The sequence below is a fragment of the Anneissia japonica genome, unplaced genomic scaffold (assembly GCF_011630105.1).
Source record: "Anneissia japonica isolate Jap-2015-1 unplaced genomic scaffold, ASM1163010v1 scaffold7447_len134812_cov206, whole genome shotgun sequence".
Lineage (NCBI taxonomy): Eukaryota > Metazoa > Echinodermata > Crinoidea > Comatulida > Comatulidae > Anneissia > Anneissia japonica.
In genome coordinates, this window is record NW_022743975.1 from 11,249 (window position 1) to 28,314 (window position 17,066).

The window sequence follows — 17,066 nt, forward strand, 5'->3', positions numbered from 1 at the left end:
ATGCGAGGGTAGGGTAATTATGGTAGGATTAAATGGTATTGCTAAATCCCACAAACCTCCCAAAACACACTGTAGAAAACCAAACAAATCAATTGTGATTGACTCACTTGGTATATCAATAAGAAAATTAAATACATTCATAAGAACCTATTTTTTGGTTAAAATGTTGATTTTTCTTTGTGAAAAATTACTTGCAAATACACCACAAACCTCCAAAATCACATTGCAAACCCCATCCAAACCTTTTAATTGAGATTGTAGAACTCTCTTTTTCTTAAAAAAAAATAATAATTTGATGTTCATATCAACCCATTGTCTGTGGGGGTTACCAATACCCGAATTGAATTTCTGGAAAATTATGATTCCGCTTCCGTGAATTTGGCCACAAATAAATTAGTTTAGTATTAATAAATGCATGATTTATGTTGATTTATTGATTAATGTTGTCTATTTGTTAATACTTCAATGGGGAAAAAAAATAAAATGTGTTATTCATGGCTTTTTTTTTATTTTTGAATATTTTATTTTTGAATATGAAATTCCTGCAAAAAGTTTAAAAAAATACATATAATGATTTTTTTTTAAATCAGTTTTAATAAAGAATTTTATTATTGGGGGGGCATTTTTACCTAACTGTCACTTGGGCCATTTTTCCCAGGGCTATTCTTACCGTACACCCTTAACACATATTGTTTTGCTTTATTAAATGGTACTTGGTTGTCTATGCACATGCTTGGTAGTCCAGTCAATCTGTGGTTTGACCCAGAACTAATCGCAACAGAAATAATTTTTACGGAATTTGTTCCAGAAATATACACAAAATAACATACTAAATGTATGAAAAAATCCAATCAGGGGATCATTGTCAATTTTAAACATATTTAATACAGATATCCAACGGTTTATTGTGTCATATCGCCCAGCTGCTGCGTTGAAGCGTAGGAAAGCCTGTTGTTGCTAATGAAAGAAATGTTGAAAAAGATAGACGTCCACGCGTGAACACAGTTGAATGAGACTAGGTGCGTCGGTACCACAATGATCAACGCAAAGTTTTGTGCACTGTTCTCAAACTTGGATAAAAAAAATCTCTAAAAAATACAAAAATTCAAGCAAGGCAATCTAAAAATACATTCCTAACTAACCCCTACCATACAACATATAATCAAGAAACTAAACAGTGTCACAAAATTACACCGGGGTACTTTCTAAAATTATATGATACTTTGATGTGCCTTAATGCGCCTTTGATAATGTTTTTTGAATTGGGGCGTTATAAATTTCTGCATATTATATTATTATTATTATTACTATTTTAACAATTTATAATTATGTCTTTGTTAATCATTCGGTAGGTAGGCATAATAATAAATGTTTGTACCACGATCGTATCTGTTGTTGCATCACCATAATTGAATACAGTTATGTGTTGGTACTTTCATCCATAAATGCATCATCTTTTTATCTCGCATTTTTATTTTATATATTTTTATTCCAAATTTCATGATGACAGTTCCTATAACATACAATTGAAATTAAAACAAATTTTTGTATATAAAAATTCCCTCTACTTTTTTAAAATATATATTTATGAGAAAAACCTGACCAGCAGTGTTCAAAACCAAAGGGTAGACTCCCTCCTGCCAACCGCTGGTGCAAACACTGGCTCCAACACTGGCTCCGATCAAAACATTTGCAAAAACTAGTGTTTATTTTTTTTTTCAATTAGAACATGCAGAGCTTTTTAATATCCTGTCTTCACCCTTGCAGTATGACCAGAAAAATCACAATTTCCTACCTATTAGTAGACTCTAAAATTGATTAAAAAGCCTTTGAAATCCATAAATTTTTTGGGGGATCCTCCCCTGGACCACTTGCAAATGATTTTGAGCGACGCGCAACCACAGTGAGTAATATTTGGTTTATCACAAGGAATATACATATTTACTCCTTAAGTGGTTTTATTAGATCTTAGTTCTATGTCTGGCTATGGAATTTAATTTTTAATATTAATACAGTACAAATCGACTAACGAAAGTACAAATTACCACAAATGTAACGAACTACATATCTGACAACAACAAAAAACAAACAAACTTAATGCAGGATATCGGACAGCTGCTGCATGTGATGATCTTTGTGTTACCAACGCGTCAAGTTTCATCCAACTGCGTTCGCGCGCCAGTGTCCATTATGCTGAACTATTTCTTTGTTAGCAACAATAGGCTTTTATATGCTCCATCGCAGCATTAGTACGATGTCACACAATAAATCATTGGATGTTAACTCATTAAATATCTTTAAAATTAACACTGTTCCCCTAATTGGATTTTTTCAGACTTTCAGTATGTTAATATGGGAATATTTCAGGAACAAATTCCGCAAAAAATATTGCTTTTGCAATTAGTTCTAGGTTTAATTACAATTTTGTCACAGATTTACAGGACTATGCTGGGTCAGTGATTATATGAGTATGGCATATCTTAACACATATTGTTTTCCTTTACTAACGAACAGGTACTTTGTTGTCCATGCACATGCTTGGTGGGTCAGTGAGTATACAAGTGTGGCATATCTTAAGACATATTGATTTACTTTTCCAAATAACAGGTACTTGGTTGTCCATGCACATGCTTGGTGGATCAATTGAGTATGAGTGTGACATATTAACAGTGTTTAGCTTTACCAATTAACAGGTATTTGGTCATCTATACAAATGCCTGGTGGGTCAGTGAGTATAGGAGTTTGGCATATGTTAACACAGTTTCTGCTTTACCAATTAACAGGTACTTCATTGTCTATGCAAATGCCTGTTGGGTCAGTGAGTATAGGAGTTTGGTATATGTTAACACAGTTTCTGCTTTACCAACTAACAGGTACTTCGTTGTCTATGCAAATGCCTGTTGGGTCAGTGTGTATTAACAGTGGTGTGTGAAAACAAAAAGTACTCTGCCATATTTTTGTTTGTTTTTTTTGTTTGTTCATTTGTTTTTTGTTTTTTTTTCAGAACTTATTAGTTAGTAAATTATATATATGGCTAGATGTGAGTGATTATTTGTACCTGCAGCATGTCTGTCTATCAGGTAGATAACTTTCTTCTTGCAGACTTCTTGCTGCTCATCAGGTAGTATCTGTATAATATATGGCCATATAGTCTTTTTTGCATGGGTATCAAGCACAGGGAAAATACTAATGATCATGCCATCCAGATTCCTTTAATCAGAAGATAAATATATGAATTGTTAGCACTTTCAAAAGTTATTATATCTGCAATAAAACATATTTTATTTATTTATTTTAATTCAACAATATTTTTTTAGGGTGGTCCATTCAACCAGAACTGATCAATCGGGACCCTCAGTACATACAAAGACAAAAGAATAAAAATTACACTAGATTTTCAACAAAAACAAATTAATTAAAGTAAAACATAAAAATGAACAAAAACCAAATGATCTTTCTAAGCACTGTCATAGGAATAATAAGAATTGTGAATCATAATGGTTAATCAAAGTTTATTCCCTAAATCTGGAGTGGCTGTAAAAATGGGTCAGAGGGTCAAGGTGAATCCTTGATTTAACACTAAGGGCCACACCCAAACTTTGAGGTTTCCAGTGTTCTTGCAAAAAATCTTTATTCTATGTGAGATTTTATAGGCGTTATTCAAGAACACAAACATAACTTGTATAGAGAGGAGACAAGGTCTGGTTTATTTCCAACAGCCAACTGCCGATCAACTGTGTCACATATATGGAAACCATAGCAATATGATATGCTAATTACTTTCTAGTAACATAAGAAATTATGAAATGTTGGTGATGATCAGAATTCGGGTGTGCATTTGAGGGCCATTAGGTCCCCGACCTAAATATCTCTAAAATGGATCAGTGGATCAAAATGACACTTTCCAGCATAGTTTGTCATGTTTTAATGAAGAAGTGTTTAAATTTTGGTCACGATCTGAAGTAGGGTGTGTATAAGAAGACCATTTAAAGAATATGTTTACTGTATTACCGTAGGCAGAAACAATAGCTATAAGATGAGAAGGTTCATTCAGCGCATAAATCATAATCCATGCAACAACATGAATTCAGTTGTTCAAATTAACCTGTCAGCTTTCCGAAGGAGAAACCAAACTTCTATCCTGAGGAATTCTGCCCTAAATCAAGGCAGGGTGACCACAGCAACTATCTGGGAGACTTCTTCCAACGTTTAAGATGGCGTAAATTTTTCGCCCATTCTGATGGCAACACCACAGATAACACAGAATATGTAAACAAATTCAAACCAAAAAGTACCTGGTACAGTATCTACCTAAGAAACTTTGCCCAGATTTAGAAACTTTCATTCAGGACATTGAAGAGGACTTGAAAAATCACACTCTGATCCAAATTTTTGCGACAATCTCACAAAAAATGAGAGTTAGGCCATTGCTAATTTGCATCAGTGTGAAGATATCATCGTCAAACCAGCTGATAAAGGCTCTACCACTGTCCTTATGGACATCAAATTCTATGAAGAGGCGCCCTTAAAACAACTAAACAATCCTCTTCCCTAACCCTAACACCGATCTTCTGTAAAAAGTATAAAGTCACAACACTTCCTTTCTTCCTACTTGGTTAAACTCATTTGAATGGTCCTGATACACAAACGTACCCTACTCCGGGTCGTCACTTAAATTTAATCACCTCATGCTTGGGTCATACCTAACACTCCCTGTAACTTCCATTTAGATCTCTGCAGCCATTTTTGAGATATTTTGAACACAACAAACACGCACGACCTTAGAACTTTAAATGACACTCAAATTCACCCCCGAATATGGATCGCCACCAACACTTAATAATTTCATCCTTGTAACTTGTTTAAACTTTCGCAAACTTTTCATTCAGATAGGTTGATACGTTTTTTAAATATCTGGTGTAAACACGTTATATCGTCATTGCGGACTTATAAAATCCGCATACGCCTTAAAACTAAAAGAAAATGCATACTTTTGGAGTCCGTACTGAGCCCAAAAAATCTGCAATGAAAATATAACGTGTTTATAGAGTGTTTGCTCTTAAATCCCTTTAATTGGTCCTCACATCCACACCCTATCCGGACCGTCACCAAAATGTAATCATTTCTTCATTGGGTCATACCTAACACTCGACACAAATGAAAACATATATCTCCTGGAGGAGATAATAATGGCAGTTTTCAAATAGGAACAAGATGTTATAATTGCATCAAGCAGAGCCCTTCAACGAAAAAAGTTCCTTTTATTCAGTTGTATGAATCTGAATCTGAAATAAATTCCAAGCTGTAATCTACAAGGCTTTATAGCTCATCTATAGCTCCACTACGTACTATTGGTCTCCCTGGTCTAAAGGATATAACACCCGCCTTGATAGCAAGAGGTTGCAGGTTTGAATCCCGTCAGACACTCTTTTCATACTGAATAAAAGTAGCTTTTTCATTGAAGGGCTATGCTTAATACAATATTAACATCTTGTTCGTATTTAAGCATTGTTATTAATCATTTTGTTTATCAGCTCCTGATATGACAAATTGTAAAATTTTGTGGCTTTGTCTACCTCACCTAGATCTATGATATTCCTGTAATGCCTTCTTAATCAGTTGTTTTTCTCTTGATGTCAGGTGATGATCCATCTACATTTATAAAAGAAACACAAATAGCAATACTACATAAAAAAAAATATGAATTAATATTTCAAATGAAATTGTTATACACATTCAAATTTCCTTCCAACCTACAGTACAAAAGTACCTCCTTAAGAAGCATCTAAATTTGTGAAGAAAGGAAACAACGCTTTAAATTGATATGCTAGGGGCCTCTGTAAAATTTTGTCTAGTGGGAAAAGTTTGATCTATTACAATCAAAGACTGCATTCTATAGTCAAAACAGAAATGTATATTTCCTTTTTATAGTTATACCTGCATGGTTGACATGCAGACAATGAAATGAGAAACAAGCTAACATCCCTATTTTGGGATATTCTATTAGAATTTGAATAGTGCTACAAATTGGAACAGGCGTTCTACACAAGCAGCATGCATTATGAAACACTTTGACATTCTTTTTAAAAACGTCCTCCAAGTTGTGGTAGTACTTTTCGAGATACTATGGATTGTGTGTTAAAGTTCTATACTCTTTGGTTGTAGTTTTTTCTCAAAAGAATTCCTATTGTCTGTGCACTTACAAATTATAATTTACACAATACATGTTTCTTTTATACCGCACATCTGAGATTTTAGAATGTTGGACAATACAACATGCTCGGCAGTGGAGGCCCGATTAGGCTACATACTGTAGAGATGGAGTGAGAATGAGCAGAAGTATGCAACATACGCAAATTTTCGGGACATCTAAATCATAAAGGCTAAAAAAAAGTGATTTGGGAGGGGTAGAGAACCATGATTGGAACCAAGTAGGAGGAATACGTTTTCAACTATCCAGAACATGGGACACGGTGCTGCGCAGTATTCCTCATCACCTGACTCATGATCAATGCAACTGGTCTGTTGTCTGAAGAAGTTCTGAGAGGTGGACAAATGTCACTCAATGGTAATATTAAGTTCCAGTTTTTAATACAATATAACATTATTACTGTTTATGTTATTTATCTGCTTACTTGTACTTCCTTAGTTTTTTTTTACATTTTTCTCACCTTTTTCTGGGGTAGCATGTTTAGAGGAGGTTACAGACCTGTTCCTGTCTGTCCATGGTGCTTTTGTAACTGTTAAGTACTGCATTTTGTCTCTAGTGTAAAAAGTGTATATGCACTTTCTGCCGTAATGGTGGCTTTTGGGAAATGCTCTTGGATATTGAGTGTTTACTTTTCAAAGTTTTAGTTATGCTGTGATAGTGGTTGTTGGGAAATGCTCTACAATGCTGAGTGTTTCTGTTTGAAAGTTCTATATATCATGTAACGGTGGCTACTTGGAAGTGCTCTTACAATGATGAGTGTTTCTTTTTTTAAAGTTTTAGTTCCTGTATGCTGTAATGGTTCCTATTGTCAAATGCTCTACAATGTTGAGTATTCCTAAGTTCTAGTTATGCTGTGATGTTGTTGCTCTGGCTACAGGCAGTTGCAAATTTTTCTAGGAGAATTTATAAAAATAACTATACAAACAAAAAAACAAACAAAAAGCCGGTGCTTGATGCATTTTTCATGGTCCTTTTTGTTCCTCAGACAATTTTCATGGTTGGAACTATTTTCTTTTCCATGCCTCATGTCAATAAAAACAACAAATTAAATAGCGTTCCCTTCAATTGCTGCCCAACTTTGGAATGGTCTGCCTAATTCTCCCAGATCTTTTGATTCGCTTAGGCAGTTCAAAGCCCATCTAAAAACACCTTTTTCAATAGTTCCTCTCAACTTGCTTGATCATATTTCTTTAATTGTTTTGTTTGTTTTCTTATTTTCTACTTATATTTTCAGTTAGCACACTTTGCTTGGGTTTGATTCTATGCAAGCTTTACTTGGGGGGGTGTTTTGACTTATTGTGGAGAGTTGGTTACTCTTTAAAAGTTTATAAACAAGAGTACAGTATCAACATCATTTGTACTTCATTAAGGGCACTGTAACCCATTTTAAATCCTTGAAGATTTGTTGATAATGTTCTCCATGCATGTAAAAACCACCTGCATACAATGAGTTACGCTGTCATTTTAAGTTTAAAAAATTGTTAAAAGTACAGTTCTTGGTAAATGACTGTAGGATTTGGTACATATCATCAATCAAATCATATCAATCAAAGTCGATTGTGTTAGTTCGTGAAATCACAGTAGCACGTCAAAACGAGCGCGTATTGGTTGTCAAGCAATTTTGTATTCTTTACCACACAAAAAGTCCTTAACAACAACAGCGCATATTTTGATGCACTTTCTTGATTTTACGAACTAACACAATCTACTTTGATTGTGTTAGTTCGTGATGTGAGCGAAGATATATAACTATGGATAAAATATTTGAAACAGGATTTGGATGGCTAAGATATCAGTGATATTATTTGACATACAAAAAGTGAATTATCAGGATTTTAATAGCATACCATCTCTTTGAATGTTCTTCCCAAAGTAAAGAAGTCAGGTCTAGATATTCCACCAGCTCTCAGCTCCTCAATATCTTCAATTGTGGCCTTACTGTGCATACTCTCAGAAAGCCAACCAGTAGCTGATGATACTTGGCTTGTTACTGACATACCACTCATCATGCTCATTGTGGATGATACATATACTGCAAAACATTTTTTTTTAAATAACCAAATATTAACAGTTTTGTGCTGACACTAGTTAAGGCGAGACTTTTTTTAAACCTTGTTTCGCAAACTTATATTTTTAAAGACCGTGAGAGGAGGGTAGAAAGAAAAATTTAAAATAAATTTTGTTTTCTTATTTAGCAAATATTTTTGCCAAAAACATCCAAAGGGGGGAGAAAATAAAAATAAAATTGTATTGGTGAATGTAAACAGTATAGAAATAGAATGGTTAAATGCTTTAAATTTGTGGAGGAAGAAATACATATCTTATTTTTGGGGATTTCAATGTCGCGGTGGGTGTAATAAAAATAAAGAAAAACTTTATAATTTGTTTCTGAAATTTCCACCTTTTTCATGGCGGAGGGTGCGCTAACTGGCCAAAAATAAAATTGTATGTATACTTTGAAATCACCACTAGCATCGGGTTCGCTAAACAAGGTATAAAAATATTCTCGTCTAAAGCCCCGTTTACACTAGACACGATTACGACACGACGACAGGATACAGATGCGCGCAGTGTTGAAGAATACAAACTACGCGATGATATGTCGTTGTCGTGTCGTAATCGTGTCTAGTGTAAATGGGGCTTAAGAGACACATGAATAACTAGATCACATTAATCCTTTGACATTTTTATATGATAGATACATAATATTTTTTCACAACTGTAATTCACAGGAAAAGTGAAATGAGAACTCACAAGCTTCCTGGGGCTGTACTGGAGGAGGGAGATTTGCTGGATTCCCTGTCTCTATCAGGAGTGTTGGTGTCATTCCACTTCCTTTTAGAAGCTGAATCAGGTGTTCATGTGTCTTCTTCCTTACATCTAAGCCATTCAACTTTAATATCTTGTCCCCAGGTCTAAGGCCAGCGCAATCAGCTGGCCCACCTAGAATTAGACGGACATAAAACTATATTAGCTGGGAATTAACACCTTGTGATACTACTGTAAATTGTTTGATGAAACATTGCCATTTGGCTTTATTTACCGAAACTTTAGTTCCGTAATGATTTTCGTAGTTAAGTTGTTTTCTTCTTTTCAATTTTCTGTTGATTTTGGTCTTTTGGATGCACCATAACTTTGAATGTGTGCCACTGTAATAAAAGTGATTCCAAATAAAAACTAACTAACTAACTAGACAGAAAAATATCAACAGCCTTTCAACAACAAAAAACCTAAATTTTCAACATATTTTCAACTATAAAATTATAATTTCTATATCTATAAAAAAATAAATAAACCTAGAAATGCATAAATATATACTTTTTTAAAAACCTATTATAATATTACCATAAAATTAAAGGAACAGGTACAGAATATTTAAATACAAATATTGTTAGAATATTAACTTCATCAATCAACTTCATGCCTTGGTATTACTATTTACTTCTATTGTCCAACAGAATAATTTCATTTTCCAGAATAAAGCATATTATGTATGCAAGTTTCTTTTGTTTTCCAGAATACTGCATGATCTATGCAAGCTTGACTCTTTGTGTTTGCACTAAACTAAAACACAATCAATATATGACAGCTTGTCAATAGATCTGATTCTAAAATCATTCACAGGATATCATCACTTTACCACAAGGGCAGCCAGTTACCAAACAATAATAATAATAAAATAACATGCTATGGTCAAGACACTTTAAAATACAATAGCTGCCAGTCTAAAAAAATAAAATAATAATTCTACTTACAATCGTTTATTTGCATTTATTTTTTTATATTAAATAATAGTAAACTTTTGAATTAATTATTTATTATTTATCTAGTTATTAACGCCTGTATTCTTAAAACGAAATTTAGTTGAACTTCGAACTAGAACTTCAAACAACTTCAATTTGTATTAACAAACAACGTAGTCGCAATTTTAATTACAACTAAATCAAGTCCTAGTTTTAGTTCAGCAGAAGATGGCTGGCAAGCAACAACTATCAAACTAAACCAATGAAATGGGCTAATTTTAATAGCAGACGAAATTTTAGAAATCCGGTAACGCGGATGAATATTAAGCTGCTGTCTGTGGTTCAAAAACGTATTTTCTCATAAATCATAATAGACCATCATTCGCTTAATTAATTTTCTATAATAATAACTATTAGTTGTTAACAATACGATGGAGAATTTGAACAGTCACTGAAAAATTTCTATCTTTGGAGAAATAATATAGATGCACCCGAGCGCAGTCTGCGCCATCTACGTGACTGCAACAAAACTAAAGTTGGTTTTAAAAATACCAGGTTTAGTCTTATACTGCAGCTATTTTCTATATACGTGTACAACTTTTAAAGTGGTGCAGTTACAAAAAAAACCATCAAAATAGAAAAGAATAAACAACACACAAAATGATGTCTAAAAGAAAAGTAAATATAAAAGGCCACCAATTTGTTTAAGGAGGCATTTGTTTACATGAGCTGCTTTTACAAAGCATACTATCATTTATCATATGCTATAGTGATTGTTTAATACTGGTATGGTAATCAAAATCAATATAACAGGGATCTTTTGATAGTACCTATACAGAAAGATATAAGGTGAACTCAGTATGACCATAGGCCTATCATCCAGGAAAACAGCACAGAGATTACTGTAGTAATTGCTCCAACCAGTTGATCAATTTCTAAATTTTACCCAACAGCTACTAAACACAATCAACAGTACCCATACACATTAGTTTTTACTTTTTTATCTTGAAACTACAAACAAATAAATAAATGAAAACATTGGTACTCCAACACAGAATGTTTAACATTTACAGCCCCAAAACATGAAATACCAGGATGGTATGCAAAGGGAGTTAGTTTTTACCATGTAATAACATTTATTAAAAAATACCAGAATTGTGTCTAGTGATCGGTAGTTTCATCATGTAGTTTTAAGTCACTTTTTAATAAATAAATTCTGCACCAAACTTAAAATTAAAAATACCGAGACGGTGTACATGGCGGGGGAGGGGGAGGAGAAGAAGATTAGCAATAACAACAATAATAATGATAATAATAATATAGCACTTACGATGTGACAAAAAGGTAAGATAATTTATTTTTTTCTTTAGTTAGGACTTATTTAATAGTCCTTCCACACTTGCAGATTAAAGTCTAGTCCAAGACTAGGCCTGGACTGGAATGATATTCGTTTATTGAAAGAAGGTCAGCCTAGGCTACCTACGCCTAATAAGTGCTTTTTTATTCTACCAACACACAATATTAACTGGTTGGTAAGTTACTTTTACTGGTAAAATTGACGGCTAAAACGGCTTCGGGAGAACACTGGTATTAGCCAATTAGAATCAAGTTAACAATACAATTAGTTGATTGGACCCCAAAATATAAGTTCAGTGACAAGTTAATGGGCGAATTAATTACAATTAAACCATGATAAGATGTCGGCAAAATGATTATGTAGGCGATAGTTTATTGGCGGTGCTGCCATTGAACCAGCTTAATGCTAAGACTTATTTAACTACAGTAAACAGGAAATAAAACATAGTAAGATTAATAAAAGGTCCTATATAATTAAAACAATATATATATGGTGTTTTTATTAGAAATCATAACAATTTGGAAGCTGCAAATGTGATTTTAAACAAACTTGAACTTGGTTGGTAAAGGCCTAGGGTGGCATAAGTCTGGTTGCCAACAAGCCTCGGGTGCCATAAGACTGGGTGGCCAAGGAAATTGTAGCAAAATCCTTGTAAGAACAATGTACATTCACTTCCATGTTGGTATTTAACATCAATAACATTGTCAGTTACACAAGAGGGAAGCTACTATTTCAGAAAAAAAAGTATGGAAGGAATTTTTTGCCCTACAGTCAACATAATTTTCAAATCATTTGCTTACCTGAGTCAATAGATTCAATCATTACTGGGCCTGACCCAACCAACATGAACCCAAATGATCCACCCGTTCGATCAATTGAAACAGATCTGCTTTAAAACCAGAAAAAAACGTTAAGCACTACAACATAAGATTATAGTACTTTAAATAATACTGAATTCCAATGAGGTTAATACAATATTTCTGAGGTATAATCTGCTTTCACTGAGTCTGTATTCTACCAATGTTTCTCATTGAGCATCTTGTCTGGCATGGTGAGTTTCTCATTGAGTCTATGACATCCTCATGCAAATGCAATAACTTGTTAATGACAACTGATAGATGTGGATACTGTAAATGTTTTACTTTGTACTACAGACTGTAGACTTATGAAAATCTTTCAAAATTGCTGAGGCTAGAGTTTGGAACCTTATGTGCCAAATTATTCAAAATTTACCAAATAATATCAGATTTAAAATCTATAAAAAAAAAAAAAATTATAAAGACAATTTTGTATACTGTTTAAACTGATAGAATTAATTGTTTATTCTTTAAAATTATCAAATAGATTTTTGTGTACGGTAACATAAAAAAACAGGGGGGAGCTGTGGGGAGGGCAGATCAGTGTATTGGAGGTTTTGCTATGTAAAAAGATCATTAAAACAATAAGTTATAACTACTTCAATTTGAGTATGAAGGAAATTATTATGTTTTATTCTGCAAAATCCTCTATCTGTCAAGTATTTTTACCACTTGCAAACTCTGATTCTACATAATTGACGTTTGAATTCCTTACCTTCTGCCAGCATACTGAGAATCTTTACTAAAGTACAGACTAAACCTGTCCTTTTGAGATGGTGGAACGAATACCCTGTCAATTAAAAGGGCCAACATTTTAATGCAACATAAATTTACACAAACTTTACTAATACTCAATTGAATGTTAAGGTTTGCAAACAAAACACAGCTATAACATAGGATTTTCACCTTAAAAAAACAAGCTTAAACACAGCTATAGCGTTAAGAATTTCACCTTAAAGTTTAACAGACTTAAGTATGTCAATAATTTTTACTACAGTAAATATATATGTTAAAGGGTTTGTCTTCAACACAGGAAAAAATATGATATTGAAACATGTACAATACAATGTATGGACATATTTTAAGTCTACAATGCTGAATAATGTTTGCTTTCCACGGTCATACAAAACTACTCTAATACAAATAGCCATGTTAATTACTGTATAGAATATGAGAAGACACTAAAAAAGGACAGAATACACACATTACCTGACGTCATCCAAGATTTGTTTTTGATTACTTGAATCTAGAAGGGCTGCTAATGCTCGACCAAAATTATCAACTTTCTTATCACGAGCATACTGTTTAAGCAATGCAATCAAAGCTTCTTTCTTTGATGGTTCATCTATAAACACCGCATCAAGCTGTAATATGGATGTAATATGGATTAATACAACATTTAAAATACTGTACTTAGTTCAGAGAACTGGAACTCGAAAAGAAAATTTACATTATATTAGAAACAATTCAGACGTATTACTTTCAGCATATATGCCTATATGTTAGGGGTCCAAAGAGCACCTTCTACTACTTCCCAGAACTCCACAATGGAGCCTTGACCAGTGGCATAATGCCTGTTTGAAAATAGGCTCCAAGACCATTATCCTGGGTACACCCTAACGGTTCACGTAAATTGTCTTTTTACCTTGATATAAGATAGTGAAAAGCATTATGAAATTCCTAATTTAAAGCATACAGTAGGAGATGCATCGCACTGTTTAGGGTAAGATGTCATAACCAAAACGTTAATGACTTCAGGGTGTAATCCAAAACCTGTCAACCCTAAAACCAAATTTTCACTTTTAAAAGTTTATGAAATTATTTAATGTCACTTAAAGGAATAATTATCTGGGCATTTAAAGCTGATATTGTTTTTGTGATAATATGCCAATTTTTTGTGTATCATGTGACCAAACTTAAGAAAGTACTTAGTAAAAGTGGCGGGACGGAAATCCTAATATTTGCTGATATTTTCAGTTTGCATCGATTCCATTTCCATAATTCTTAACAATATTACGATTTTAAAAGTGTAATTTATGATTTTGGCTTAAAAAGTAATTTTGGAATATTTTAAACAATTTTAAACCAAAATAATTGTTTAATTCCGTCCTGCCACCTTTTGGAATTCCGTCCCGCTACCATAAGAACATTGAAAGCTACATAATACCTTTAAATAATGTAAAACTATTGATGTGATTCCACAAATGTTGTTGTGATGCCATCATTATAGAGCTCTTTAGTACTATAACTCTGCCATTTCTGCCAAAAATGTGCAGGGGATATAAATGACCAGATGTGTATAAGAGACAGCTATATGGATGTCTACAAAACGAAGACTGAAGACATGAAAAATAAAGACCCACATTTTTTTCTCTTTTTTTTAATGATACTACACCAGGCTGTCACAAAATCATAATTACGAGGTAATTTGAACTTGTTTGTGAAATTATCAAGGGTCTTTGTTTTATAGACACCCTATGGGTGTCTACAAAACGAAGACCAAAGACCCGAAAAATGAAGACCTCCAATTATTTCTCAATTATCTTATTGAAAGTATTTGAAAACGAAACATCCTGAGCCCTGCACTGTTTGAATGGCTTACCACTTGATGTAATGTATGCATAGCCCTTGTCCACGATGCTCTGAATGAACGTGATGATCTCAGGGATAAAGCATGTCACACGAGTGTACACTGTTGGAGGTAACACCTAGAATGATATACAATACTGTTGTAGATAGCTCATAGAATGATATCTGTCTCTTATACACATCTTGATATTACAGTATTATAAATGTGCCATGTTAATTCACAATAGAAGATATATTATACTATTACAGTATTATAAATGTGCAATGCAACCCAAAATATTATAGTTTTGGAAATTATCTACGAAACAGGAGTTGCGACGAGTGACTGGTTTGGCTTGTCTTTGCCACAAATGGTAAAGGATCTATCTTAAATTTTCGATCTCTTAGAGTTGGGACTATTATGTGTTTAATTAACTTAGAACCACTGGGGTAACCAGCAGGAGCAGGGGGAAAATGCCCCACCTCTGTTAAAATTGAGAAAGGGGAAAGGGAAAGAAGATGCCCTTTTCACCCCTGAAAGTGCCTAAGTTCACTAAAAATTGCACATTTTAGGGAGTCTTGACAGGGTTTTTGATTAATTCAGACGAAATTGGCATAAAACTAGCACCCCACATTTTTTAGGGTTAAAATTTGTGCTTTCCACTTTTTCCCCCTCCCCCTGAGAAAAATCTAGTTACTCTACTGCTTAGAACCTCACTTTTAATAATGTTTTAGATATGGAAACATAGACAAAAGTCTTGAAAGAAACTGTTTCTTTTTGGATTAAGGAGATATCAATCAATCAATCAATGTGACATTTATTTCACCATGAGCAACTGAAAAAAGAAACATACAATACTATGGCGAGGGACCAGTTTAGAAGCCTGGGCTTGTCTTCACGGTCCCTTTTAACAGACACAAAGACTAAAAATTAAAACACACAAAAAAGAAAAAAAGATCATAAAAGTACCTATTGATAGATATACAAGGTTGTGACAGAACAGCGACAATATGCAAATGTTGTTTAATTTTTTTTCTCATTTAGTAGACATGAATACTATTTCCTCATTGGTTCATAACTATTTATATGTTTTTGTATTACTCAGTTGGAATTAAGTTACTTCAACTTCAAGTAACAACCGAGTATTATACGAAAATGAGTATGTGATATGGAACATGGTAGTATACGCACTGTATTATATAGTAGGCCTACTGCTCGTTCTGACATTACAGCCGGCTCAGCAAAGACCTCGGCATATAAAATAATGAAATATTTATTTAATCTACATTTGTCTCTTTATTAATTTTGGAAATAAATAGATACAGCATTGATGATATTCATGTCTACTGAATGATAAATTTGTTATTCCCTGCTTGTTCATGCAATACGAAAAATATCACTGGTTTGAGGTCATGATAATACGACATCAAACTAGTAATATTTTTCGTATTGGATTAGAACTAAACGGGAATACTAATAGTATGATCATATTACCGTTGTCATACCACGAAAGTGTTATTGATTTATTATACACTATTGACACATTTACAACTATTGATACAATCAACCCATCAATCAACCGATCGATCAACATTTAACATGTTCCATAATTTTCGCATATGATTGACTAAACATTAATAGGTACGTCTTCCCGCAGCCTGTGTATCTCATTTACATCAGACATTTTTGAAGTGGAGAAGGGGTGCAGCAGCCCTCAAAATTAACACCGGCATTCGAAAATGCCAAAGTAAATGGCGGCGTCCAGTCACCCAACGCCGACGAAAAAATCGCTGACGTGAAGATTTCAAGACTAGCCCAAGCTAACCCAGGTTGCTGGTACTAGCAAAGGTAGTATCAGTGGTGGTAGTATTTCAAAGTCATAAAACAGTTGCCAAGTACCTATTCCATTATTTCCATCGGAATAAAATGAGGATTTTCAAGAAATACTGAAGGGTTTTCGTTTTATAGACACTCTATATGGATGTCTACAAAACGAAGACTGAAGACATGAAAAATAAAGACCCACATTTTTTTCTCTTTTTTTTAATGATACTACACCAGGCTGTCACAAAATCATAATTACGAGGTAATTTGAACTTGTTTGTGAAATTATCAAGGGTCTTTGTTTTATAGACACCCTATGGGTGCTGTCTCTTATACACATCTAGATGTGTATAAGAGACAGACACTGAATAGTAATACTTGAGCGTCGCGACATGCGGACGTTGGTACGTGTAGGTTAGTCTACAAACGTCGCCTAAAGTAATTGATTTTACCCGGCAGAACGAAAGAAGGAAACTCTGCTTTTCAGTCGTCTTAGGCCCTTGTT

General features: G+C 33.7%; 1 protein-coding gene across 1 annotated transcript in view; it reads right to left on the reverse strand.

Moving 5' to 3' along the window:
* LOC117119552 overlaps positions 1 to 16,421 on the reverse strand; it is a gene marked incomplete at its 3' end in the record, with an annotated part of 27,656 nt that extends 11,235 nt beyond the window's left edge. Inside the window, exons 1-10 of the mRNA XM_033264376.1 lie at positions 16,383 to 16,421; positions 14,771 to 14,876; positions 13,865 to 13,950; positions 13,378 to 13,532; positions 12,884 to 12,958; positions 12,112 to 12,200; positions 8,966 to 9,154; positions 8,059 to 8,243; positions 5,582 to 5,652; positions 3,059 to 3,210 (exon numbers count right to left, since the gene is read on the reverse strand). Coding sequence (XP_033120267.1) covers positions 3,059 to 3,210; positions 5,582 to 5,652; positions 8,059 to 8,243; positions 8,966 to 9,154; positions 12,112 to 12,200; positions 12,884 to 12,958; positions 13,378 to 13,532; positions 13,865 to 13,950; positions 14,771 to 14,876; positions 16,383 to 16,421 — 1,147 coding nt within the window. The remainder of the gene's footprint in view (positions 1 to 3,058; positions 3,211 to 5,581; positions 5,653 to 8,058; positions 8,244 to 8,965; positions 9,155 to 12,111; positions 12,201 to 12,883; positions 12,959 to 13,377; positions 13,533 to 13,864; positions 13,951 to 14,770; positions 14,877 to 16,382) is intronic.
* Between the last annotated feature and the right edge of the window lie 645 nt (positions 16,422 to 17,066).